Source organism: Pseudonaja textilis, chromosome 13 (genome assembly GCF_049901715.1).
Source record: "Pseudonaja textilis isolate UNSWEBS1 chromosome 13, rPseTex1.2, whole genome shotgun sequence".
NCBI classification, from domain to species: Eukaryota; Metazoa; Chordata; class Lepidosauria; order Squamata; family Elapidae; genus Pseudonaja; species Pseudonaja textilis.
In genome coordinates this window covers 20,835,365-20,861,696 of record NC_142002.1, presented here as the reverse complement: position 1 = coordinate 20,861,696, position 26,332 = coordinate 20,835,365, and the positions used below count along the sequence as shown (strand labels likewise).

At 58.3% G+C, this 26,332-nt stretch overlaps 1 protein-coding gene across 4 annotated transcripts in view; it reads right to left on the bottom strand.

Annotated features, from left to right (window-relative positions):
• The window catches only part of TLN2 (talin 2), an 80,455-nt gene that overhangs the window by 9,602 nt on the left and 44,521 nt on the right, over window positions 1–26,332 (bottom strand). For all 4 annotated transcript variants that reach the window (XM_087941947.1, XM_087941950.1, XM_087941949.1 and 1 more), the window contains exons 4-45: window positions 26,029–26,158; window positions 24,948–25,103; window positions 24,202–24,344; window positions 23,641–23,768; window positions 22,871–22,934; window positions 20,947–21,051; window positions 19,111–19,266; window positions 18,913–19,014; window positions 18,340–18,416; window positions 17,781–17,961; window positions 17,587–17,700; window positions 16,880–16,988; window positions 16,338–16,546; window positions 16,051–16,149; window positions 15,788–15,955; window positions 15,269–15,563; window positions 14,776–14,942; window positions 14,500–14,628; window positions 13,996–14,109; window positions 13,434–13,547; window positions 13,205–13,339; window positions 12,974–13,102; window positions 12,314–12,416; window positions 11,483–11,691; window positions 11,100–11,219; window positions 10,587–10,784; window positions 9,776–9,915; window positions 9,023–9,116; window positions 8,649–8,738; window positions 8,314–8,436; window positions 7,689–7,832; window positions 7,090–7,251; window positions 5,260–5,400; window positions 4,924–5,105; window positions 4,607–4,739; window positions 3,958–4,059; window positions 3,538–3,708; window positions 2,497–2,643; window positions 1,536–1,637; window positions 1,081–1,200; window positions 613–759; window positions 362–528 (exon numbers count right to left, since the gene is read on the bottom strand). In XM_087941947.1, coding sequence (XP_087798073.1) covers window positions 362–528; window positions 613–759; window positions 1,081–1,200; window positions 1,536–1,637; window positions 2,497–2,643; window positions 3,538–3,708; window positions 3,958–4,059; window positions 4,607–4,739; window positions 4,924–5,105; window positions 5,260–5,400; window positions 7,090–7,251; window positions 7,689–7,832; window positions 8,314–8,436; window positions 8,649–8,738; window positions 9,023–9,116; window positions 9,776–9,915; window positions 10,587–10,784; window positions 11,100–11,219; window positions 11,483–11,691; window positions 12,314–12,416; window positions 12,974–13,102; window positions 13,205–13,339; window positions 13,434–13,547; window positions 13,996–14,109; window positions 14,500–14,628; window positions 14,776–14,942; window positions 15,269–15,563; window positions 15,788–15,955; window positions 16,051–16,149; window positions 16,338–16,546; window positions 16,880–16,988; window positions 17,587–17,700; window positions 17,781–17,961; window positions 18,340–18,416; window positions 18,913–19,014; window positions 19,111–19,266; window positions 20,947–21,051; window positions 22,871–22,934; window positions 23,641–23,768; window positions 24,202–24,344; window positions 24,948–25,103; window positions 26,029–26,158 — 5,819 coding nt within the window. The remainder of the gene's footprint in view (window positions 1–361; window positions 529–612; window positions 760–1,080; window positions 1,201–1,535; window positions 1,638–2,496; window positions 2,644–3,537; window positions 3,709–3,957; window positions 4,060–4,606; window positions 4,740–4,923; window positions 5,106–5,259; window positions 5,401–7,089; window positions 7,252–7,688; window positions 7,833–8,313; window positions 8,437–8,648; window positions 8,739–9,022; window positions 9,117–9,775; window positions 9,916–10,586; window positions 10,785–11,099; window positions 11,220–11,482; window positions 11,692–12,313; window positions 12,417–12,973; window positions 13,103–13,204; window positions 13,340–13,433; window positions 13,548–13,995; window positions 14,110–14,499; window positions 14,629–14,775; window positions 14,943–15,268; window positions 15,564–15,787; window positions 15,956–16,050; window positions 16,150–16,337; window positions 16,547–16,879; window positions 16,989–17,586; window positions 17,701–17,780; window positions 17,962–18,339; window positions 18,417–18,912; window positions 19,015–19,110; window positions 19,267–20,946; window positions 21,052–22,870; window positions 22,935–23,640; window positions 23,769–24,201; window positions 24,345–24,947; window positions 25,104–26,028; window positions 26,159–26,332) is intronic.

The following is a 26,332-nucleotide window of genomic DNA, read 5'->3' as shown; positions in this document are numbered from 1 at the left end:
GTGGTTAGAATGCAGTACTGCAGGCTGTTTATGCCGACTGACAGCAGTTCGACAGTTCAAACCTGACCAACTCAAGGCTGACTCCGTCTTCTGTCCTTCCTAGGTCAGTAAAATGAGGACCCAGATTGTTGGGGGCAGTGTGCTGACCCTGTAAACCACTTAGAGGCGGCTGGAAAGCACTGTGAAGCGGTATATAAGTCTGGGTGCTGCTGCTACTACTATTAAACCAACAACCGAGGGCACTTTCTTCGTGAACCTCTATATTGTTGCTTCTTTCCAATCTCTCCCCTCCCCACAAACCATTTCAGAGTAAACCTACTCCCAACCCTTGGCCCCTCCCTCCCTATGTACCCAGCCTCACCTGTGGTCAGCGAAGGATTCGTTGTTCTCGGCATTCAGTGTGCCGGCCGCAGCAAACAAGATGGTGGTGTCCAGGTCAGCGATGATGCCGGAGACGGCGCTGGCAGCCGTGATGCACGCCTGGGTGCCCTTGTTCCCTGCCTGGAGAGCCGACAGCACCAGGGACACCTGTCCAAGAGAAGGAACCAAGGAGGATGCAGGGATGGCCCATCGAAGGAGGGGTGGCGAGGGCGGGGTAGTGCAAGCACCCACCTTTTCGCTGACCGTCCGGGTGCATTCGATCAACTCCCGCTTCGTGTAGGCGTCAGTTGGGCATATCTGCAGGGCCCCGGCTTTTTGGACCAGGAAGATGCAGCTGTGTCCGAGTTCTTGAACCCGGGTTCTGATCTGGAACCCGATCTGTGGGGCCAAAAGAGGGCAGAGGAAAGAACCGGCGATGAAGAGGAAGGACAAGCTAATCCGCCCCGGGAAGGACCAGGCTTAGGAGGGGCTCTCAATTTTCCCTTCCCCCAAATTAGGAGGAAGGTGGGCTTCCACTCTGAAAGGGGGAGGGGGTTTATCCTCTGCGTTCCGAAAGGGGTTTCCCAATTTGGGGGGGATGCAGAACTTTGAACCGCTGTAGGCCGCCCCCAGATCTACGGTGGGCTCGCTTCCCACAACCCCACAGGGCTGGGGGGGGGCTGGGCTGATGCACGTAGGGGGGCAACAGGGATGGCAGACCTCCTCCGGTTCCGCCGTCCCCGCTGCCATCCGGCCCTGGGAGGCCAGGTGTCCGTAGTCGGTGGTCATTTGCGAGGCGAGTCCTCCCAGTTCCTCTGGATTAGTGACCGCCTTGGTCATCTGAAAGGATGGAAGTTAGGATGAGCGGCCTAGTTTGCCACGTTGCCTAGCAACACAGACTGGAAGGCCTGATGGGGGCTTTTGAAGACCCTGCCCCCATTTCGCTTGCTCTCCCCCTTTCTTTCTGTTAATCGCCTCTGGTATTCTGACCCGTTTTATGGAGGGATTCTGTTGCAGGTTCGGTTCTGGCTTGTTCCGAACTGTCGCTCCAGCTTTCTGTTTTGTCCCTTGCAAAACTCCCCATTTCTGGGCATTTGCTAAACAGGTTGCTCTGCTGCCTCAGGTGCGAAGCGAAGCCCTGAGCGGATTTTAGGCGGTGCAGGTGCTTCTCTTACCATCTCCTGGGCGGTGACCGCGATGGCCCTGCAGTATTTGACAACGGTGGTCTGGTAGTCCACGAAGGACCCTTTGGGATCGGACGGAGTCCCCTCGTCTAGCTGCATGATGGAGAGGGTGGAAAAGAGAGGGAGGGTAGAAGACCCCAACCTGGGACCCTCCAGAGCCGCTGGACTACACATCCCATAATTCACAATCAGCCTGGCCACCGGCTTCAGGTGATGGGAGCTGAGGTCCAACACCACTGCCCGTCATCTAGAAGGTCTGGCTGAGAATGACCGAGAGGCAAAAAAAGGTCGAAGCAACCCCATCTTTTGGGGTAGGACCCCAGTTGGAAGACCAGTAGACTAACTTTCACCTGCCTGGCGGAAGAACGACAGTGCTGGGCAAGGAGGCATTTCCTGCAAATCCCCTTCCCCTATTTCAACAAGTAACGTAACCGCACAACAGCTGCTGAGAAAAGATGGTTACGATAACACTTAAGAAAGAAGTGAAGAAGCTGGATAGTTGTCAGTGTCAACTCGTAAAACATTCCTGTTTTCGAGTGGCCATAAACGAGGGAGGGGGGAATCTGAAGGAGTAGTAGGGCCGTTTAAAACCAGAAGTACATTCCACGCTTATCTTACAAAGATTGTAGCAAGGCTACCGGATCTTCTGCCCGTGAAAATCCTTTCTTGGAGAACATGATTGATGACACCCAGCTCATGAATGTGCTTCATTGGAGAGTCTGATTTATGAAACGTCCGGGGGGATGAAATAGGGTCACGGGCGACTGTAAATTACGCATGCCAGAGTCGGGTTCATGTAGGTTTTGAAGCTTGGTTTGAGACTCGTGATTTAATTAGGGCAATCGCCAGAACCCTGACAGTCAGACTAGCCTGAGCCGCCTTGGGTGCCCCAAGAAAGCCACATGGGCCCCTCATGGGAAGTAGCAATGGATGCGGAAGGTCCTTCACCCACCTTACTCATAGCTTCAGCGATGGAATCCACCATGTTCCCCACCATGCCGACTTCACTGGCGGCCTCGTTCAAGGTCACCATGATGTCATCCACGGCTTCCTTCATGAGCTGTGCTGCTTCCAGGATGGCATCGTGAGTGTGTGACGCCTGGGGGAGAGAACCGAGACCCATCATCCTTTCCTTGGTTTCTAAGAACGGATCCAGTGGAAAGGACGTCTCTCGAAAAGGCTGCCGGTCTAAAGGGGGCCAGGTACCCATTGGATTAGAAGCTTCCTGGTGTATCCAAGAGGAACTACAGCAGCTTTCCGGAGCAGCCCCAGGATTTAGTCTCAGGAAGGCACCCCCGAGATCATCCAACCTAAACCTCTGCCCAATGCAGGAGTCCCCATCAGGGGGGTCCCCTCTTGGGGTCACGGCTTCCACAGTCAAACTCTTTGTGACGTTTGGAATCCCCTCCCCCCACCCCGGAACATTCAAGTCAAAAGCAGTTCTTGAAAAAGTTCTCACCCCTCCCCCACTTCCCAATATCTGATTCTTCAAAAGCTTATTCCGAGCATCTTTTTTTTTATTTTTAAAATAAAAAAGGCAATTAAAACATTTTCTGCCTGGCGGAAGATCCTAATCAGATGGAGTTGATTACTGAAGGCTGAGCTTTTAATTAAAGGCCCTTGCAGGAGAGGCAGCGGAGGAATTCTCCAGGGCTCCCACCACGTAGCGCCGCCTGAAACGGGGCCACTCCCGAGGAGCCTATTTGTAGACTTGTGACATGCAAATCGTGTTTTCTGGCTGAAATTTCCTCCTGACAGCCGAGACCCGTTTCAGGGGATACAAGGGCTCCGGCTCAATGCCCGCCACGTGGGCCAGATTAGACCTCCCGTTATCCTGAGTTAGCCCAGCCTGGCTGGGAATTTGGGGAATGGGAGTCCCCCCAAGGCTGAAAAAGGATGGGCTTCCTGTTGCACACATCCAAGCTCCCTGGTCACCCCCCCCTCTTCCCCGCTGGGAGGGATCTGCCCCGCCCCCTGTGCCACTGACAGATACCTTTGGGTTCCCCCCTCCTTCCTTGGCCGCGTAGAGCATCTGGAGGGCCGATTCAGCCAAGGTCTTGGTCTGATCCAGCAGGTTCATTTGCTGCTGGTGATTCATCAGCTTGGAGACGACGCCCACGGCCGCCAGAACCAAGGGCTCGAAGTAGCTGGAGAGCTGCGTCACCTGAGCAGGTGAGGAGACAAGGAGTCAGGCACCCGAGGGGGCCCTTTCTAAGACGGGTGCAAAGATTCACGCCTCTCCCAATCCCGCCAAACCAGCAGTGGGCTTTCCAAGCTTGGTGACTTGTGGCCTGGGGCATCTTGGGAGTTGAAGTCCACACATCTTAAAAGCTGCCCAAGGTTGAGGACCTCTGCCATGTCTGCCATCCCAAAGACCCCAAGAAGAGACCCCTGCCGCCTCTTGAGCCCCTACCTTGTGTCCAAGCTGAGCTGCCTCCCCTCGGGCTGCCGTCACTATGGGGTCGATCAGATGGCCAATTTCCTGGACAACGGAGGTCAGCTGTTCCTGCAAGGCCTGAGAGACAGACAACAACGGTCACCCTCTTCTCATCAGCCCCCGTGGTGAAGATTTTGGCTTCCTAGCTACTCCTTGGGCAGCTCACCAAAAGGTGGACTCAACAGCCGAGCCCTGAAGGAAGTTCCTGCCTCCATTTGCAAACCATCATGGTTTCTGCATCTCCCCTGGGTCTGCTCATCTGTACTGAGCTGTGAATCCTGGGAAATTCTTCTGGGCTCCTTACACCAGGGATCACCCACCCCTGGGCCATGGACCAGTACCTGTCAGGAACTGGGCCGCACAGCTGCGCACAGGTGGGGTCTAGGTTGTGGGCTCCTCCCCTCCCCATTCTTCCGCCCTCCCCAGTCCATGGAGAAATTGTCTTCCACAAAACCGATCCCTGGTAGCCAAAAGGTTGGGGGCCGCTGGTTTATACCCGCAGCGCTGCCTCTGCTGTTCTGTTGGCGGGTCTTCCAATTTGCATCCAAAGGGGAAACGCCCACACCCCCACACTGGGTGGGGAATTCGCCTTTGCTTCCTGGGGAAGACCCGGCGTGTCCCTTACCTCCACAGAGATGTCATCCCTGGTGGCCAAGTTCTGGCTGACGGCGGCGAGGGAGGCTTGCTCGATGTCTCTGATGCACCTGTTAATGCCGTCAATGGCGTGGTCACACTCCCGCTGGCCTGGAGCTTTGTCCCTGCAGAAAACAACGGAATCACCACTCCGGAACTGGGCCCGGGGCAAAGGCTTCCGGCCTGGGAATGGTCGCGTTCCGGGTTCCTCTCCCAGCCCCGGGCCGGGCTTCCCGCTTTGCACGTCCCCCTCCAGAGCAGCAGGGGCCAACCCAGCACCGTGCAGGAGGTGACGGGAGGGAGCTGCACCTGATGGAAGTGATGAGGCTCTTGATGGACTCGGAGACCGTGTGCGAATGTCCAGCCAGGACAGACCAGGTGTTGGGGTCCTTGGGGTTGATGGCCAGGGAGCGGGCGGTTTTGATCAAGAAAGAGGAGCTCTCCAGCATGGTCCGAGCTGAAGCCAGGATGGGCTCCTGTGCGCGGGAACCCTGGAAAGAGGCCATCGGATGAGCGAGGGACTTCCAAGGTGCCTGGGCCTCCTCTTCCTCCTCCTCCTCCTCCTCCTCCATCAACGTGGCATTAAAGGCTCGGGTGGGAGGACACAGCCGGCTCTGGAGGCCCCCAGGTCAGTGGGGCTCTTACCTCAGCACTGATCTGGGCAGGAATGCTGGCAAACTCAGGGTTGGAGGCAAAGGCGGTCAGATTTTCCACGGCTTCAATGAGTGGAGCAGCGGCGGTCCGGCACTTGCCCCGATTGTCTTCCGAAAAGTCTCCATCCAGAGCCTGGTGAGGAGACGCAAACACGGGTTAGAGCTCCGTTTAAGAAAGAAAGAAAGACTAAAAGGCGACCGGACGGCCGTTCCAGCAAGAGCGCTCAACGGCGAAGGCCAAGCATTCCAGGAGGTCGCTGAGTCCCCTCCTTCAGCGGGCCGGCTGGAGCTGGGGAAGGTCTCGGATAGAAGCTGGGTTCAAATTCTCCCCTTGCTTTGGAAGTCCACCAAACTCTCTATTCTGCCTTCCTCTCCTGCTGGGACACTCAAAGAAGCCCAGAGATCCCACGGCAGGAAACGCTTCACGCCCAGCTTGACCGTGATTGCGTGAAGGTCTCAGAGTGGACGGGGTTCTCTCAGCCCGCAGGGAGAAACAAACCCAGGCCGCTGCCTGACCGCTCCAGGCAGTTGGCGGCCCCAGGACTTCACACTTTGGGAGGGCGACCAGCTCATGATCCAGACCCTGCAGCCGAGCTTCTCAAACTGGGCCTTTGAGAATGTGTGGACTCCAACTCCCAGCATTCCCCACCCAGCCCTGTAGGACTCGGAAGCCAATATCTCTAGTCCTACTTTCCCCGATGAACTCTCTGAAAATGAGTCCTCAGCAAGCCCCGAAGAGGGAAAAGTGAGTCCTCAGCTTTTGCTCGAAAAGGAAGTAAAAAAAACAACCACGGCCATTCTCTGGAAGACTAAACCAAATTAGGACCATTCCTTTCCCAGTCCTCATTAAGGCGATCAAACTGCACCAGGCAGAAAAAATAGAAACCTATTAGAAAAAAGTCACGAAGTGAAATCAATGGCCCACCTTAAAAATTACAAGTCATTAATCTAATTGCCGGCATAATTTGGGCAGATCAGAAACAAAATCCGCCTGCATCCAGCATCTGAATTTGAAAAGAAAGGAAATTTGCTCCTGAGCATTCGCAGAGATTTCTCAGTGGGCAGATCTGGTTCCCTTGAGTTTCCTTTTCCTTGAAAACTACACTTCCGTTCTGGCTTTCGTCCTTTTTGTCGAGTGTGAGGAGCAGCGAAAGGAGGACACGCTCCGTCCACATGGTCCTGTTTAGGGGCCTGCAAAACCTTATTTGTTTTCTCGGGTTTTTCGCTGAAACATTACCTGCAGTTTCTTTCCTGTCCCTTAAATGTTCAGAGTTGGCCGGTTTGAGATTTCTGTTTTTATCACAACTGGCTTATTTTAAATCGGCGTTGGAGGCCAATTTGGGATTTTAGGAGTTTGTTTCGGTCTTAGTCCAAACCTCATTCAGAAAGAGGTTGGCACGAAATGGTAGCAAACCGAGTGCAGAATAATGGGAAGGACCCCACCCCAAAATAGGGCGCCTGAAAGAAATATCTCAGGAGGAAGGCAGAACATTTAAAAAAATCCCCCCAAGGAAGCTGCCCCCCCCCCTCCGCCTGTGTCCGAACCGCCCACTTTTCAGTCCTGGTTTCTGGCTTTCCGCAGCTTCCGCCAAACCAGCTTTTCTCTCCTGTCCCGGGGGAACCGGAAGCCTCTGGAGACGATGGCCGGAGAACGTCCCTCCACGGCCCTGGGGGAGACTGCTCCCGGCCTGCCCCCCCTCCCTTGAGGACACGGAGAAGGCTTTCTGGTGGGAGGGGGGAAAGGGCTTTCCTTTCCAAGACCCCCCCCCGCCCCCCGCTTCGTCTCTGCTGGAGGGCTCGAAGGGGCCGGGGTCTCTCCCACCTTGATGGTCTTCACCAGGTTGGCTGTGCTGTTGGCCACCTCCTTGGCCGACTGGACGAAGTGCCTCTTGGCCACAGGGTTGGCCGTTTTGGACGAGGCGATGCGGCAGGCGTTGCACAGGGCAGAGGTGTGCTTGGCTACAATGGTGGCCGCTGACAAGACCTGAAAGAGATACCGGGAGCGGGGAACAGGGACTCAGGGCTTTGCGCACCTGAAATCCAGGGAGGAAGCTCCGTCAGGACCGGCCTTCCCCCGCTTGAGCCAGCGCAGCTGTCGGCCAGAGGAGGCCAAAGCAGAGACCGAGGCCCTCGCCCTGGGAAAGATCACACCTCTCCTCCCCCAGGGACTCCACGGCCACAGGGCGTCCCCTCCGCTGGCTGCAAGGAGCAAGCAGGCGGAAAGCGGTGCCGAAGGGCCCAGGCGGCCCAAGAGAGACCCAGGCTCCCATGGCCGGAAAGGCCTTTCAGAGGCCACCTTCTGCTGGGCAAGGCATTCCTTTCCCTTTATAGGCCACCTTGGGAGTATTAGCAGCCTCACCTGGTGTGTGTGTGTGTGTTGCTGACCAACTGCCGTGCCGCCTGGCCCGAAGGGAGCCTTACCTGGGACGGACTGCTGGCCGGATCCACCAAGTTCTGGCAGGCCATCTGGATGGCCTGGTTGGCACGAGCAAACTGGATGGGATCCACGAGGCCCTGCTGGCCAGCCTGGCTGTTGGGGTCCGAGATGCCAACCAGGTAGGCGGCCTAGGCGACAACCAACGTGGGGGGAGGGGGTTCAGCCAACCGCGTGAAACAGCCCCCCCGCCAAGCCCCTTTCGGGGGAGGAGCCCAAATGGGAGGGGAAGAGGAGGCTCCCTGGCCCTTCAACAGAGGTCAGAGGCCAAGCAGCAGCCCAGCCCCGCCCCCCCCTCCAAGGGAACCCAAAGCATGACTCCGGCCAGCCCATTTGCAGAGCTGCCCTCCCTCACCTACCTCCTGGCTGTTGTTGGGGAGGGGGCTTTCAGGTCCCTGCCAGAGCCCCCTTCAAGCAAGGCTGGCGTTTGCTGCCCAACTGTGAACCGGGCCCCCTGGGCCGGCTGCAGTTACTCCGGAAGCCCAGAGTGACCAGGCTCAAATAACGGCCACCTGGCAGCAACAACCCACTGGACCCAGGTCCCCCCTGCAAAGCGGCCCCGGAAGGCTGGAAGGAAGCCTTCTTTGGATTCAACCCCCAACCCCAACCCACCTGAGCTGAGGCTTCGGTGAGACCGCAGAGCGCCTTGGAAGCCACCGCCACGCACTCCCCGAAGACAGGCAGGTCGCCGGTCTTGGCGTTCTGGGAGATGCCGGCCATTGCTTCCCCGAGCACCTTCGGAAAGAGCCCAGGTGAGAGGGCCGTCCTTGGGACTCCCGGCCCTTTCTTGGAGGAGAGAGAGCCCAGGTCCGGCCTCTCTGTGCTTCTGGAAAGAGCTGCACCTGCCCTCACCCCTCCACCCACCCCGTTTCCTCCTCCTCCTCACCCCAACCCTCAAGGCACCAGGGCCCCCGGGGATCTCTCGGGGGAGGGTTGGGAAGGGCCACCTTGGAGTTCTCCATGACGCCTTCGATGCAGTCGAAGTAAGACTGGTCGCTGACGGGCTCGCTGGGGTTCTCCAGCATCTCCTTCACGGTCTGAAAGGAGAGCAGCCCAGCCCAAGTCAAGCCCAGGACCCCCAGCTGAGCCCGGTCAGGCTTCCTGGATCACCCATCGGCCCCCTCCCCCCAATCCTGCCCCCCCTGGCTGCTGAGGCTGGAGGGACAGGAATCCCCCGTCATCCAGTCGCTCCCAGGGGCTTTTCTGCAACCCAGAATGAAGCAACGTTCGCCAAGGCAGGATCCTTTCCGGGGGAAGCCCAGGAGCCCCGGCCACGCCCTTCGCACCCGCCAGACCCTCAAGAGGAGAGCCAAGGACAGACCTCCAGTTCCCGGAGAGCGTTGTCGCACTCCTTCTGGCCAGGCGCTTGCTGGGTACACAAGGTGATCAGCTGGTTGATGCTCTCCGTGACTGCCCTGGGGACAAAGCGGGGGAGAAGCTGGAGACCCCCAAAAGCGGCCCTCTGGCTCATCCACTGATCCTGCCCTCGCCTTCCAGCCCTGCCACCCCAGATGCTCTTCACACTTTCAGTGTCCTTCCTTCCTTCCTTCCTTCCTTCCTTCCTTCCTTCCTTCCTTCCTTCCTTTCCTTCCTTCCTTTCCTTCCTCCCTCCTTCCCTTCCCCTTCCTTCCTTCCTTCCTTTCCTTCCTCCCTTCCTTCCTTTTCTTCCTCCCTCCTTCCCTTCCCTTCACCTTCCTTCCTTCCTTCCTTCCTTCCTTTCCTCCCTTCCTTCCTTCCTTTCCTTCCTCCCTCCTTCCCTTCCCCTTCCTTCCTTCCTTCCTTCCTTCCTTCCTTCCTTCCTTCCTTCCTTCCTTCCTTCCTTCCCTCCCTCCCTCCCTTTCATCCCCCAAAGAGCCTTGCAAGGGGCCTGGGCTGTGGGCAGAATGGTCCCAAAGCCACCTGGGAGAAACAAGGGCCCAGGAGGGGGGGCTCTTTGCAGCCCCATGGAGGAAACCAGGCAGTTGTGTCCCCCAGCCCCCTCCCCACTTCTCCCCTGCTCAACGGAGGCCAGTCAAGAGACGAAGCACCCACACACCCCCTGCCCGGCGGCTCCAGCACCCACCGCAGCCCTCACCTGGCAGCCGCCGCTAAGAGGTTCTTGGCGTTGGGAGCGCCGGGGTCCACTGACAGAGACTTGGCCGCCAGAAGCAGCTTGCTAGAAGCCATGGAGATGTTCTTGAGGTTCCCGATGACCTGGATCTGATCCTCTTTGGTCTGGGGGCAGAGGCAAGGCACTGCAGGGACTCGCTGCTGGGGCGGGCAGAGAGCGAGCCCCCCAACTCTATTCTGGGCTCCAGCAGCATCGGGGGGGGGAGCCCCACTTGGGAAGGAGACCCAGCTGAGCAGGCAGTGCTTTGACGACCGGCCTTGACCGGGAAATCCAGGCCGGAGGGCAGAGCCTCCCAGCCTCCCTGCAGCCCTGTCTCTGCCTGGCACAAAGGGCTCCCAGTCGCCAGGCACAGCTGCTCCAGCGGCTGCCCTGCCCAGCCAATCCGCCCTGGGCCCCAAGGAGGGGCCGCCTAGGCTGCAGGGAGGGTCCTCGGCCGGGAGAGCCAAGGCAGACGGTGGGCTTCCAGCGGTTATGCGGAAGGGGGCGAGGGCAGAGGGCAGCCCCCCAGAGCCTGGAGCTGGCATGTCGCCCTGGACGCTAAGTAGGAGTTTAGAGGTTGAACCCGATGAGACAGACAAGCAGGCTTGGGAAGGAGACCACGAGGCAATCCCGCCATGGTAGATCAGACTCTGACAAAGGCCCCCGAGAAAGGATAAGCCGTAACAGGCCTTAGAACGTTGCAGAGGGGCAGAGAGCGGGGCGGGAGGGCCTCTCTTCCCCCCAAGGACCGGGGTTCCCAGCAGGCACCTCGGGGGTTGCAGGGAAGGGCACCTACCTGAGCTTGGCCAGCCATTTCAATCCCTGCGTCGAGAAACTCATCGAAGTCCTCGCTGAACTTCCCCGAGGCGGCCGCCAGCTCCCCACTCTGGCCCCGCGTGGAGTGCACCACCTCCCCGGCCGACTGGTTCAGGTCGGCCGCCGCCTGGTTGAGCTCGCTTTGCGCTTCCTGGAAGGACTTGGAGCTGGGGGGCAGCTGCAAGGGGGGGGGTGGGGTGGGGTTAGGAAGCCGGCCGGGGCTGTGCCCTGGCACCTGCCCTGTGCGCTCAGACGGGGAGGGCAGAAGAGACTCTCTGGGCCCTGCCTCGGTTTGCAGCCCCCGGCCTCCTTCCGGGCGACGCAAGGACCAGAAGCCCCCCCACCCTGCTTCCTTCCATCCCGGCCCACCCTTGCAGAGCCCGTCAGGGGAGCCCTCCGCTTGCCCTGGCACCCTGGGCAAAGGGGCTCTGGGAAGGAAGGGGTAGGCACGCAGGAGGCCTCCTCAGCCCCGGGGGGCCACAGCGGGGCTCACCGATTCCACCAGCAGCTTCTTGCTGGATTCGCCAATGCTCTTGAGCGCCACGTCCACGTCCTTCTGGCCGGGTAGGCAGTTGACGCAGTTGTTCAGCGAATGGGACACGGCTTTCGCCACCTAAGCAAGACCCAAATGCCCAGGAGATGGAAAATCTCAGGGGGGGCCCCAAAGACACAGAAGAAGTAGGGGAGGGGCTCCCCTTCTGCCTTTAGACCCCAACCTGCAGACCGCCCTCCTGGACTCAGGGAGACGTTGAGGCCAGGACAGTCCGAATGGCCACAGACACGCCAGCCCTTTGGCTAGGAGCGGTTCTGACGCTGGCGGCAGTCGGGGCAGGGCGAGCGGCAGCCCACTCCTCTCCCCGGCTGCTCCGCACCCACCTGGGCCAGCCTCTGCTGACTCTCGGCATCCCCCGGAGACACCAGGGCCTGCTTGGCCTCCTGGATGAGCAGAGCGGAGCCTTCCATCACGTCCCAGGCGGAGTCCAGCATTGCGCGGGCCGCGGAGGGGTCCCCCGTGGATGCGGCCACACCCCGTGCCGCCTGGGCCAAGGTCTTCAGCGCCTGGGCCGTTTCCCGGGCAGCCACCCCTGGGGGAAGAAGGCAGGGAAGCCCAGTCAGCCGCCTCCAGGCTGGCCAAGACAAGGGAGGCCCAGGCCCAGCCCAGCAGCCATCTTGGGGGCTGCCACAGGACACGCAGCCCGTCGCTTCTGCAGAGCGATTCAAGGGGAGGCTGTCCTGGACCTCCAATGAAGAAACGGGAGGAGAGAAGGCAGCAGCCTTCCTCCTCTGGAACTGCCCCCTCCATGGGAAACCCCCCAAGATTTGATGGCATTGTTTAGAAAGCCCCGAAAAGTTTTGCAGGCCTCTTTTCATTGTCTGATACTTTCTGTGTTTTACCGAACGGCACGGTGCTGCTTTTTTCACCTAAATCCCCGCCAAGAGTTGGCTAAAGTAGGGTGGCACATAAAATAAATACGCAGATCACGAATAAGCAGAGCCGGAGAAAATATCTCAATCTCAAAGCGAGAGCCCTTGACTAATTCCCTGCCCTCAATGAATCTCTTTCAAAGTTGTCCCCGCATCTTGTGGCACTGAGTCGCGTGCACGGGCCCAAAACGTGAGGTGGGATGACTGGGCGAGGCAGTGACACCCCCCCCCGCCCGCCTTGGCCACACCCGAGGGGGCAGGAAGGCCGAAGAGCACTTGTACCCGTGTAGTCTTCGTTGCCTTGGGCGGCACAGGTCAACAGTTGCGCCATGGAGGAGCCGACAGCTTTGGAGGTGCTTCCCAAGTCCTGGGCACATTTTTCGAGCTGACGGAGAGAAAGGACCTTGTGGCGAACCTTCCTTCCCAGGGGAGCCCAGGGCCCCCTGGTGCACCCCTCTGAGGCGGATTCCCCTCCCACAAGAGTGGCACCCCCAGAATTCCAGCTCTGCCCCAGGAAAGGGCCCCATCTCCACGCCTCTCTCGCGGCTTCGGTCCCGGCAGGACTTCGCCACTGAAATGGAGCCCGAGCGGAATAAGGGCCAATTCTGCGCCTCTTTCCTCCAAGTTAAATTTAGCTGTTTTCCATCCAGGTTCACTCTCTTAAAACCAAACTTGTAAACCTCTTGGTTAAGATGGCCATAAAATGGTTTGAACTGTTGGGACAAGCTTTCTCGTCTGCTCAGGCCATCGGATAGGAGCCCAACGTCACTCTGGGCCTGGAAGCGCCATAAGCCGATAGAGGCAGCCGCTCTTACGAACTACCCAAAGGGAAGGAGCTCAACCGATATTTAAATGCAACCCCCCGCCCCCCAAATGTTTGTTTGGTGAGTATATCCGCTTTAAGAAGAGCAACGTGAGACTCATGCCATATTCTCCGCTCACCGTTTCCCCCGGAAGAGGCTTCAACTGTCCCTCGAGAGCCGCCATCTTTGCATCTTGCAATTCGTTTTTGAGCGTCTGGACGGTGTCCAGGGCCGAGTCGATCTCCATGGGGCCACAGGCTTCGTGGGCCTGAGGGCAAGAGGGACGAACAAGCCCGTCCTCACAGCTCTCTCCCCACAAGCACAAAGCCCCTTCCAAGGGGGGTGGGGGGGGTGGGGGGCTTCTGCCCACCTTCTGAGAGGCCGTCCTCAGCTCCGCCAGGCTGGTGGCCAGGTTCTTGGCACACTGGCTCAACTGCATGGCCGCCGCCTGGTCACTCACGGTTGGCACTGCTGCTTTGGCCGAAGCTACCATTTTGCTTCCGGGCTGTGGGAAGAAAGGCCCGCCGCAGTTGGCCTTGGCAGCCCCTCCGTCTGCCGGAGCCAGGCCCCTCCCCTCCCCCTCCCTCCCCCTCGCCTACCTGGAGGAAACTTTGGCTGGAGTTGATCAAGGCCAGTTGGGCGCCCAGGTCCTCCGCCTGCGCTTGGCTCCCTCGCACGCCTTGCACCAGCTGCGGGATGTGGTCAGCCACGTTCTGCCCCGGGGAGAAAGGAGGAAGGCAACGCTTGGCTCTCCAAGCGGACGGTCGCTCCCATCACGGAGGGGGCAGTGGGGTGGAGTTGGCACGACGTGGGAGGCGTCGCTTGGCAGGGAGGAAACTGGGGCTGGGTTCAGTCTAGCCAGATCGGGGTTGCATGGCTGGTCGTGTAATCCCAGTGTGGAGGCGGCAGAGGCGGCTTTGCCTGGCCCCCTCCGAGACCCCGTCAAACCGGCTGTGGGAAGAGGGCCTCAGGGCGCTGGAGGGGGGCGGAATGGGCTTCAAGGACTGGAGCAGCTCCCAACCGGGGACGCTCTGGCTGTCCGGAGGCCTCTTGGCTTTCCACCTGGGATCATTCTCGGGATTCGTGAAAGGGGACCCCTTGGGGGTTACGAGGAGGCCCCTCTTCCCTCCCTCGGCTTCTCCCCAGCCCAGGCGGCCTTACCTTGCAGCTCTGGACCAGCTGCTGGTGGGCTGCCGTGTTCTTGTTGGAAATGGCGGCGTTCTGCGAGGCCGCGATGGTTTGCGTGGCAGCTGCGGCTGCCTGTTTCGCTGCCACCTGCAAGGAGGAGGAGGTCTTGGGGAGACAAGAGCGAAGGGGTGGGCCTGGCCAGCAGGGGGCGGGGTGGGGGGGACGGGACCCCCCCCGGTTGGAAGATTCTGGAAGAGCTGCCTAGAAGGCCAGGAGGGCAGAATCGACTCGGTTCTGAAACCCTGAAAGGTGAGAAAGTTCCCTTTCTCTCTGCGAAAACACATCCTTCGCTCTCTCATCCGCCTGCCCTTTGGGTAGTTCGCAAGCCGACCGTCCCGGCAAGAGAGGCGTTTTCTCTCCCCCAGCTGCGTATCGCCACTGACCGGGAGGACGGGGGAGGAAGCGGCTGCCTGAGACCTTTGGCCTAAGCTTAGGGCCCACAACTCAGCCAAGGAGGAAGAGGCGCCCTGGCCTCACCTCCAGTCGGTTCACGATCTTCTTCTTGATGGCGTTCTGGGCGGCTGCGTTGGTGGCCACCCGGAGCCCTTCGGCCGCTTCCCGCAGCCGCTGCTGCTGGTCTTCGTTGTCCGGGTTGGCAGCAGCTCCCTGGGGGACACCAACCACAAAGACAACACTTGGGGGGGGGGGCAGGCCCATTGCAGCCTTCATCCCATCCCCCCACCCCCAAAAAGCAAGCTCCAGCTGTGAACCCTTCACGGCAGCCACACTGGTGTGCTGGGTCTTCCGTGGTACCTTCGCGGCTTCTACCATCCGGGCTGTGGAATCGGCAAGAAGTTTGGCCGCTGCCAGGAGCTTCTTCGAGTTCTCCATGTCGATTTCTGCCTCGGCGTCTGAGCGCATGGCGTTCACCAGGTCCGAGGTTGCTTGCGCTAACACCCTTGCCTGCCGCACCATTTCCCCTGCAACGGGATGAACAGTTTGCTTTGGCTAGGACCTCCAAGGCCTCTCCAGGCCTCCAAAACGGATGATTTCCAACCAAGCACCCCAGGGATTGGCGTGGAGAGAAACATCCCTGGCGGAACATACTTCAAAGTGCCCCACAAACGAATGCCCCCCTTTCTGGGGCACAGGGCAGGGACCCTCTTTTGCCCCTGGGAGGCACCGGGTTCAATTCCTGGCTCTACCAGATGAGGAAGGGACGGCAACCTGGCTGGGTGGCAAAGAGGCTGGCGGGGCAGGGGTTTGCTTCTTCCAGGCAGGTGTCAAAAAACGTCCAAATGCTTACCGGCATCCCCCATGGAGCTGAAGATGCTCTCGGTGACGTACATGATAGTGTCGGTGGCCTGGTCGTAGCGCCCGATGGGCTCCCCCCGGCTGGCAAACTGCCGGACGTGCTGCAGGAGGTCATTCAGGGCCTGGCTGACCACGCTGGCTGCCGCACTAACTTGCTTGAGCAGTTCGGTGTCATCCGTGGCAGCCTGGCATGCCCGCACACAGTTCTCCACGGAGCGATCCACCAGCTTCCCGGCTTCAATCAGCTGCTCCTGACACACCGGGGAGCTGATGGTGGGACTCACCACCTGCAGCAAAGCACACCCGGCCAGGTGAGGTGAGCAACAGGGCGCAGGGCATCTGCTCTGGGGAGGCGCGCCTGGCCACCGCAGGAGGGCGGGGGCTCTTTCCACCTCACCACCAACTGGACAACAGGCCACGGATGTCCTCCCAGCTCTCCACAGCCGGCCAGTATCAGGGAAGCTAGGACTGTCTTGTCCATCCTGGGTGGCCCGCCCCTCTCTGGACGCACCTTTGCACAAGCCACCAGCTGCGAGGTGGAGAGGGCGCACTGCGTGGCAGCCGCAATCACCCTGTTCTGCAGAACCGTGTCCTCGGCCACCTGAGCCACGTTCTTGGCCTTCAGCACCAACATGGCGGCGGCATTGGCCACAGCTTTGGCCAGGCTCATCAAGACATCCTGGGCAAGAGGAAGGAAGGGAAGGAGGCGTTGGACCAGGAGGAGCAGCTCAGATCACCCACAGAGATCCTCCAGGGGGACCCAGGGGAGATCACCTGGAAGCGCTCGTCCGTCTCGTTCTCCCCGATCTGCCTGAGCAGCTCCCCGCTGGCTTGGCCGATGCTGCCGGCTGCGGTCAGAACAGTCTGGCGGGGCTAGGAGGACAGAAGGTAGGAAAGAGGAGAGTTTCACCCGAGGAAGAGAAATTCTCCAATCTGCCGCCCTTCCACTACAGCCAAGTCCTTCCCGAGGACAATCCAGAAGAGGACAAGAATGTCCAGGATCTCCTTCCTGCGGGGGGCAACCCAGGACGACCCACTGCCCTTCTGCCCCATGGCCTCACCTCTCCCGATGTCGGTTCCACCGCTTTGAGCAGGTTTGAGACGGCCCCTGCCAGGGTCCGAGCGGCCTTCAGCAGGTCCTCTCCACTCCCAACCTCGTCGTCCATGAGGGCCGCCAGCAACTTGACCCCCTTGGACATCTCCGTGAGGTTGGAGGAGATGGTGGTGATGGCACAGCCCACTGCTGTGTAGTCTGTGTCGACCGGGTCCCCTGCCAAGCAAAGCAGCCATGGAGATGCCCAACCTCTAAAGGCACTGCAGAGCCCCCTCCCCTCTTTAGCGACATCTGCCACTGCCAGGGCTTGGTCTTTGCGGGCGTGGTTGTTGGATTTTTGTTGCCGTTTCCTGTTCCAGAGCGTCTTCTGCTTTGGCCCCGAGCACCCTTGGGCCTTATTGCGAGCCATGCGCTGATTCCCGAATGCCCCACTGAGACGGGAACACTGACCAAAGCCAATTCAACAGACGCTTCCTTCAGAATTTTGGGAAGATACGGGTTACACTCACCAACTTCACGGGACCATTACAGAGCCCGCGGCCTCCTTACCTGCTGTGAGGTTCACCACGGAAGCTGTCCCTGCAGTGATTGCATCAACCTGAGAGTGTATTTCATGTTTTGACTCGTCCACTTTGTTCTGGACCCAAACTCTGGAAGCCTGGAGAAAAAGGCAGACCACCGAGGTCAACTGATAAGAAGGTGGGACCTCTTCTAATTTCTAGCTTTGCTAGTCCTGGCACAACCTTCTCCAACTTGGCGGCCTTCAGACAGAGGGGCCCCTGCTGGGATCCTTAGCAATTAGCAAGTGAGTGAAGGACTCTGGGGGCTGAATTCCACACCCCTGCAGAGCATCAGCTCAGGAAGGCCTTTGCGAGAGAGGGATTGCGATTAGATCTCCTCTCGGGTCGCTAAGAAATATCCTGGGAATACTCCACATTCAGGGCTCCCCAGAAGGATGGATCTGACCCTCCAAGGAAGGGCAAACGCTTGACACGACTGCCCTGGGTCAGGCCTGTTTGTCAGAATGCCCGAGAGGGAAGAAGGGCTACCAGACCTGGAGGGGCCGATTCACACAAGGATTTTCCTACGGGAGACCCAGGAAAATGGCCGCCATGCTCACAGGCACGGAAGCCTTTTGGCACACAGAAGGGCTCTGAGAGAGCCTGAAGGCGGAGAAAGAAGCCCCAGGCCAGGGTTGGGTTTGGAGGAAGGGTCTTCCCTTTGCCCCCTGCCCCCGCCCCCCGAAGCCAACTGACCATATCGTTCCCTAAAGGCGGAAGGTCATCGACTTGGGTGAGGTCAGCCTGAGTCTGCTGGACGGCCTGCATGCTGGTGTTGATGGTGCCCATCAGGGCCTGCTGGGCCGAGGTCTGAGGAAAGCCAAGCCACGTTCAGCAGGTCTCCTCCCGCAAAGGGGCTTCCCAGCAGGGCTCGGGGGGGAGGGGCTCACCAGAGGGGGCATGTGGGCCCGGTGCATCTGCCCGACCGTCACCTGCTGCTGCGGGGAAGGCATGCTGCCCATGTTGAAGGTCTCTGGGCCGGTGGAGCCCGAGCGCATGACGGCCGGAAGTGCCACGGAGCCATGCTCCACCTTCCCGGTGCGGTTGAACTGCTGCTGCAGAATCGTCGACCTGCCGAAGTGGGGGAGCAATCAGGGCACAATCAGACGCTGCCCCGCCCTTCCCCTCCAGCTGGGAACAAGGGCCGGTGCACCAGCTCCCATTCCACAAAAAGCCACTCTTGCCTCGCCCCCTCGATGCCCGATGAGCGGCTCTGGGGCCCCCCCAAAGCTTGCACCCCCGCAGGGACTTCCTATCTGACACGCCCCAATAAGGGAGGCCGGTCTCGGAGCGACGCAAACTGCAAGAAGGCCCGAAGGCCTTGGAGATGGGGAGAAGAGCAGCCTCCGTGGAAAGGAGGCCAGGCCGGAATAAAGGCGCAGGTCAGCCCAGGGGCTTTGCCACAAGGGCCTCCTGGAGGGAGAGAACCCCCAGCCCCCTCCCACCTACTTTTTGGGAGAGACGGACTCTTCCAGCATAGTCGATTCTTCATCTCCTTCCAGCCCAAAGCGATCTTTGCTTTGCTTCTGCAGAAAAGGCCAAGAGAGGTTTCCTTCCTGGGGGTTGTGACCCCACCCCTCTTTCTGCACAGGGGCCCGAACACCCAGAAGCCCACCCCGGCATCGCCAGGCTCCTCCTGGGGCTCTAATCACGGGGCCCCGGGCTCACCCGAGAGGCCTCTGGCCAGTTGCCCCAGCACTCGGCTCACGGCTGGGCCACATCCCCGCCACCAGTGCTGAAATGCCCCGCCCACCAAACCCCAGCCTTGACCTTTGTACAGGCATGGAATGGAAGCCACAGGGGGAGGGACCACCCAAGACCCCTCCCACCCCCAACCCGATGCCCCTCCACCCCCCCTGCTGCTTGGAGGTTTGGGGGCTGGGAAGACGGCTGCCTGGCTGCCAAGTTCGAGGCTGTCCCTCCTCCTCCTCCTCCTCCTCCTCCTCCTCCTCCTCCACATTCAAGGCGACTGGGGGAGCCAGTGCCCCCCCACCCCGCCAACGAAAGCCGTAAGGGTCGTACCTTCTTGAGGATGATGTCGATGTAGCCTGCGATCAGCTGAGAGATCTGCTCCCCTTCAGTGGTCTGCACTGAGTAGTAGCTCTCTTGGTACTCCCCAAAGTCCTAAGGGAAGACGCAGTGCCATTTGCACCAAGATTGGGACACCCGGGGCGGGGGGGCGGGGCTTCTCTTCGGCTTCACTCTCACCCCACGAATTACCAGGGTGAAGCTCTTGGGCGAGGCCGCCCAGCGTTTCACGGTGGTCAGAGGCCACTCCTGCAAGACTTCCTTGGTCTTTTCGTCCACCCGCATCACAGACTCCTTGGTAATTCCAAGCAAACGTGGGACCAGTTTGTTCTTTCCTTTCATTTTCTCCTGGGATAAAACAAAACGGAGAAGAACGTCAGGCGACTCCGGAGGGTGGATCCAGCAGAAGGCGGCCTGTCTAGCACAGCTTTGGTGTTCCTCCGAAGCCAGGCAGGGGGGGCCAAGAAGCGCACCAGGAGGCGGTCGCACAATCCCACCATCCCACAGGAGGCAGGAAACAGTCAAACTCTATAGGTTGATAATGGGTGGTGAGCAGCCCGTCCTTCTCTTCCTCCTCCATCTCCCTGCCTTGAGGGCTGGTCAAGACTGCCCCTATTGCCCCACCCGCTTTCTTACGCCCCTCAGGATCTCCCATATGTCCCCTTTCCCCTTCTGGGCCTTCCCTCCGTGGCCCACAGCTTGAGCCCCGAGGTCCCTGGTGTGCCCTTTTGTGCATGATATGCCTGCTTCACCCTTCTGGAGCTCATGCGCCGGCAAAGGGCCTCCTGGTGTGATTCTAGCTCATGTTTTAATAAGTAAAAAAATATGGGATTAATTGGGATTATGGACTCTGGTCTTGACTGGTCTCCTTGGGACGTGAGCAGTCCGGCAACTAAATTTTGAGGAAACGCAAGCGGTTGACGCAAGAGTGTAAAAAGAGAACGCCACGTCAGCTATAATAATTCATTTCCATTCCCCAAGTTACAATAATTCACTCAAAGCGGAGTGCATTAAATGCTCAGAGCATCCGTTAAACAGCTCAGGTTTTTAAATTCTCTGCTTTGCTCCCCGCATAAACTGATCACAGCCAGACATTTCGCACCGCTGTTCCCGAAAGGACTTAATTGCCATTTGCTTCAGTCAGCCCTAAAAAAGAGGGAAGCGTTCAAGGAACGGAATATGGGTTTTTAATTGAATGAACCCCAGCATATCGCTGCCGCCTAATAATGAACCGAATTGTTGTCTTCCTCTGGCGCCCCGCGGTGCCAGTTGGAAGCCCCCCGTTAGGAGAACACTGACGGGATCTGAGTGCGAGAAAAAACACGGCTTCATTGTGTGGCAGCATTCTGGGAAAAACCGCGGGGGCCCAATTGCTCCTTTGCAGGGCAGTTCACTCACCGGAAGGGAACGTGGAAAGGAAAGGCCTGACGCCACCAGAAAAGGCCACGCTCTCCATCGGGAGAAGGAAACACAGAGCGGGAACGATTCAGCCCACGCAGAACTTGGCGACTGATGTTCAGTGGGGCCCAAGAACATGATTTTCAGCCAAGTTCGGGGAATAAAACGCCAATCAAACTTGGCGCTGTTGCGATTTCTCTAAGTCAGAGGTGGGCGACTTTAGGACCTGTGGACTTCAACTCCCAGAATTCCTGAGCCAGCGCAAGGGGTTCTGGGAGTCGAAGTCCACAGGTCCTAAAGCTGCCACGCTTGACGACCCCTGCCCTAAGTCTCCTCGGTGCTGGGACTAGGAACGTCCGATTTGGCTTCCTGGTGATGCCCCTTGGCTTCTGCCCTCTGGCTGCAGGATGACAAAGCCAGTCAAGTCATTCAGATGCGCCGATCCAGATCAGGAATGGATTTGGGCCAGGACCAAGGGAGGAAAGGGAAGTTCTTCCCTCAACTCTAAACCTTTTTGAGTTGAAAAAGGCGCCAACTCTTTAGCCGGGTCTTATGAAACATATTCTTCACTGCTGCAAGCACCAACCATTGAGTCTAATTGAGGAAATTTAATTCAAGTCCAAATCCTACCTTCACCAGGAAAAAGGAGACTCCATAGGTCCTCAGAGACCGGGCCAACTTCACATACTTCACTTTGGCCTCTATTTCTGTCATCTCTCCGCAATTCTTGTGTTCCTGTGGTAAAAAGAGGACTATTTTGGTCAAACTGAAACCTCCTGGGAGAAGGCCTCACCCGTTGCGGAACGGGCAGACTTTCAAGGTGCTGAGAGAGAGAGAGAGAGAAAGAGAGAGAGAGAGAGAGAGAGAGAGAGAGTCACCTCCGAACTTTTAAATGTATTTGCTTATCAAGATCCCTAACCGGACGTGTCTCGGCGGGCCAGCCCCAGCCGGGCAAGGGTGTGAGCTGAAATTGGCCCCTTTCTGACTTTCCTCTCTCAGCCATGCCCCCTTCTCCATTGTCCTTGCCCAGGGCCTACGTCCCTTCCTTTCTCTACCTGGCACCTGAGAAAGAGTCAGCCGAGGGCATTTTATTTTCTGCAGCTCACGCCAACTTTCATTAACCTCTGAGGTACCGGTGATATTTCAAGGATCTGAGATTCACGCATGGAAAGACATTTCCTCAGCCCTTGGAAGGCAGGTGCCATCTTGACTCCACCGGCCTCTGGAAAGAATTTTGCATCCAATTCTTGACGCTCGGCGTCTTCCAGGATATGGTCTTATACAGGCGGCCAATGCCTGTGCCATCAAGGGCAGAAAATGGGGGATTTTTTTTTTTTCAAACTGACCCTGGGTGTTCGTAGCACCTCTTTATACTTCCCTCTCCAGGCCAATCCTAAATGTGGGTTTCATCGCAAGGAGATGCCCACCTTGCGTTTAGAGCGAAGCAGATTAGGCAGCCGACTGCAACTCGGAGGAAAGGCGGCTCCCTCTGCCAACTAGTTATCAAACCAGATGTCGAAAGTGTCCTTGCCAACTGGAACCTGCCCTCCCTGAATAGTGAGTCTGCATAACACTCAGTAACCAACAGCGAAGCCCAGAGTAAGAATTATTATTATTATTTTCAGCGGATCTGAGACTGGCGTCTTAGTCTCTGTCCTGCTTTGCTCTGCTCAACAGGAATTGTTCAAGTGACCCTAAGCAGCACTTTGGTTTTTTGAGAAGAAAGGCACCGATTAGGAAGGAAGGACCCCAAACGCGTGCAGCCCACGGCCTGGAGAAACAGCCCTGAGGTTGTGACCACAGGGGTATTTCTAATTCCCAAACCCGAAAGGGTTTTTAAACCAGCACCAGCCTTTGCCTTCGCCTTGTGCCTTCCAGATGCTGCCTGGGCGTGGTGGGAATGGAGACTGAGAACATCTGGAACACATCCCCCAGCAGCAGAGAGGGGAGCCCCGTGCGTCTCCTCAGCTGTTTCCCACCCAGATGTGCCAGTCCGTAACTTCCAAGCCCCCCCCCCCCCCCCCGTTCACACGGACGGAGACTGGTGGGAATTCTAGCTCCGAACACCTGGAGGGCACGGGATGGGAAAAGGCTGCATTGGGTGCGGCGAGCCCAAGCAAGGCACCTCAGGAGGACCAGGGGTCCTGGGCCCCTTAGGGCCTTTCACAGCCCCCCTCACGGTGCACAGAACGGAGCAGAACCCCAAACCCCTAAAACCTGGGATCAATTCCAGCCGCAGGAAGCCCCCCCCCCGAGGAAGGCTGGCCCTTCCCTGCTTTCTACGCTGCGGTCAAGGCTCCTTTCTTGAAGGCGCCGAAAGGCAAACCGGTCTTCCAACCAGACACAAAATCGTAGTTTAGGATAGGAAGTTGGCCAAAGGGAGCAAAAGGGAGGAGGACCCCCTGCTTCCTTCACACTGGACAGAATGCCACAAAGCCAAAGAAGGGGGGCTGCGCACGCGCACACACGCACACGCACACACGCACACACACGGAGGAACGGTGAGGGGCAACGCCGTTTCCCACTTGGGGGAGAAGGCTCCTCTCTTAATTACCTGGAAGAGTCTTTTTTCCGCTCCTCTCTGCTTGATGTATTCTTTGGGGAGAAATTCTTTCAGGCTGCAGGAACAAGCAAAGGCACACAATTAAACGCACAATTTCCCTTGGCTGGACAACACTCAGCTGCAGAGGCTGGACGGGAGATCCACGGAGCCAGCCTGGCTGGGGCATTCTGGGAAGGGAAGTCCAAGGGGGCAGAACAGCAGCCGGCCAGCCGTAGTTATTCCGTAAACCCTTCCTAACACGCCTGGAGGAGCCCCCTCCACTGCCCGTCTGCAGGGACCCTCCCTCGTCCAAGACAGCACCCTGGAGGGGCAACGGGGGGAGGAGGCCCCGGGGGGTCCCCGTCGAGCCTTCTGAAGCGGAACTGAGCAGGGGGCAACCCGGCTGTCCCCGAGGCCGATGCAAACCCCCCCGTCACCATTAAGCCGCCTCGTTTCAATTGCACGGAGCTGCTTCGGCGAAACCCCATGAATATGACCGCCTCATTCCGGCAGCCTCTCGGCATTTCAAGGGCGGCGGCATCCGGAGCCCTTCCAGGGCAGCTTCCCAAGGGCTTCCCCGAGGGTCCCCCTCCCCCCTCCCCTGCTTTGAGGAAGGAGGCCAGGAGGTGGCAGCTGTCGTCCTGGCCGCCTCAGCAGGAGATGCTGGAACGGCCTTGGGGAAGGGGGAGTGAGGGGCGGTGGCCCCCAAAGACCCCCCGGGCTAAAGCAATTGTGCAGGCGGCCCAGCTCCAGCTGGCCCCCCAGGGAAGAGCCCCGCTTACTCCAGGAACCCTGGCTTGTGCTTGTGCTCCACGTGAGGCCCGAACTGGATCTGGGCCTGAAAAGCGCCGAATTCACAGGCCTTCTCGAAGGATACCGGGTGGGAGCCGTTCAGGATGTCGTCACGGGCCTAGAAGGCAAGCGGGGAAAGAGTCCACGTCAGGCCCAAAGATCTCCACGGCTCCTTTGCCAGCCTCCAAACCTTCCAAGAAACTCAGCGCTTCCTGGCACCAAGTGGAAATAATTCAAAGCAGCATCAGCGGGAATAAAAAGCCTCGGCAGAACCGACGTACTAATCAATGGGGCTAAAATCCTCAATCCCAGATGCCAAGGTTCTGCAAACTAGCCCCTTTTCTTCTCAATAAACCTGGTTAGCCTAACCCTGCACGAACCTAGTTCTTTGGGGGAGTTGGGACCCACCCTTTAGGGCTTCACCCCCGCAGGTCGTGGTTTAACACGATGTGCAGATGTGTGGCTGGCTAAACCGACCACCTTTGGCCAGACCAGCTGGCGCCTTAGCAAGAGGGTCACCTGCCCCACTCCCCACCCCCACTCCGGCACACCTGGACATAGAGCAGGTTGAGCTGAACGGGGTCTCTGGAATCCACGTTCTGATCCGAGTAGAAGAACTTCCGTCTCAGAAGCAGCGTCTCGTTCTCGTCCACCCCTTGTTCCCGAAATGTCCGGCTGTGATCCAACCAGTTCACTGGGGGGGAGGAGGAGAGGAGAAGGAGGAGGCAGATCGTTTTACGGCTGGTCTTCAGCTTAAGACTCCTTCAGATCACTGGACCGGAGCTTGACGGGCTTGGCTACGAGGCCCCAGGGGAACCGGGCAGCCCCAAGTTAGGAAGGAACAAAAGGCAGAGGCAGACGAAAAGAAAACGGACTTCGGAGGGCTGGTTAAGGAACCTCCTTACTTAGGGCTGTATTTTAAACAATTAGAGGGGCCATGCTTCACTTTGGAGATCTCAGGCACCCCCCCCTTTTTTTTTTTACATTTTAACCCTAGATTTAGAGCAAGGCCTCCCAAACTTGGCCACTTTAAGACTTGTGGACTTCAACTCCCAGAATTCTCCAGCCAGCATAGCATAGCCAGCTGGAGAATTCTGGGAGTTGAAGTCCACAAGCCTTAAAGTGGCCAAGTTTGGAGAGCTCCGAGTTAAAGAGTGTGGGCATTTCAAGGTATCTGCATCCACCTTACACGATGCGCAAATCCAAGATGTTCCTACTTGAGCCGTGTGACTACAAAATCACTCCGGCTTTGGTGGCGATTGCACACGAGTCCTCCGTCCCTGGGAAAGGCACTCACAGTCGTCATCCGTGTGCAGCTTGGCTTTTAATTTCTCCATCTTTTTCTCGTCCCGCAGCAGCGTCCGGTCCTTCTTCAGGGTCCCCGTGCCCCCCTCCTCCTTCTTCTCCTCAGTGCCTTCTTGGATTAAGGAATACTCTTCATAGTTGGTTATGCCTAAAGATGCAAAGAAAGTCATTTTTTCTGAGCGGGAGCAGCTGGCGTGGTTTGGGGAGAAGTCTGTGGGTCAGAACCACCCCGATGATATGGGTGGGAATCGTTTCCAGTTCCCTGTGAAGCCTCAAGAAAGCGCAACTCTTTGGAAGTGTTCCCTGACGTTAGCTCCCCAGGGTGAACGTTGGCCTTTCCAGGACTCTTGAGCGCGCCCGTCTTCTTCATCCCATCCAGCCAACAACAGAGGTGAGCAATAGGTCCTATTCTCAACAGGCACCAGGACTTCAGCCCACCCAGCAGCCAAAACAGAACCAGAAAAGACGAGACTGTCTCCTGGCAGAGAACTTGGAGCATCACATCGAATCGAGAGGACGACATCCTGGCAGATTCAGGCTGGGAGCGCCAGGAAAACAGGCTGCACAAGGTCCACCTGCACTCCTCACGGCCCCCTTTCAAGTCAAGGAAGACCTCCGAGAGGCAGATCCTTCGCCTTCGGTCCACACCAAGGACTAGCCCCCTTCTGGATCAGGGGTCTCCAACCATGGCAACTTTAAGCTCTGCTGGCTGGGGAATTCTGGGAGTTGAAGTCCACCAGGCTTAAAGGGGCCAAAGTAGGAGACCTCTATCGCACTACAGACCCAACGAATGGACAGCTGCCAACCGAGAAAGCGATTCCCAGCACAAGGTCTCAATCCAACTCACTCCAGCCCGGCTCAAAAAAAACCTCACATTCCCTGGAATGTCACTTTTGGAAGGCACTCTGGATGGTTGGTGACCACAGCCTGCCACAGAGTCTACTTCACAGGCTTTGCACCCTCTTTCATGGGGGGTTTGCCCCCCCCAGATCATTTTCTTTGGAGGGGAGATTTGATTGCTCTTCTGTGGGGAATGGGGGCACTCTGCTTGGACCGGCCATCCTCTGCCATACCTATCCGGCTGCAGATGGTCACCAGCAGTTCTCCCACGGTTTTGGAGTCATCCACCATCACCGTCTTCACGGAGCCGTCCAACATCCGGATTTTCTGGGGTCTCTGCTTCTTTTTGTACTCCAAAATATCCTAGGGAGTCAACCACCAGGTTATTTCACAGGAGAGACAAGCCCGGAAGTTGGTGGGTTTCCACCCCCAAGCCAGAGAGAGTCAAGGATGCCCTTATTAGGACTGGCACCGCCGGGGAATTCCCAGAGTTGTGGATGAGAAGGAAGTTGGAAGGAACCAGTCCTGAACTCTTGT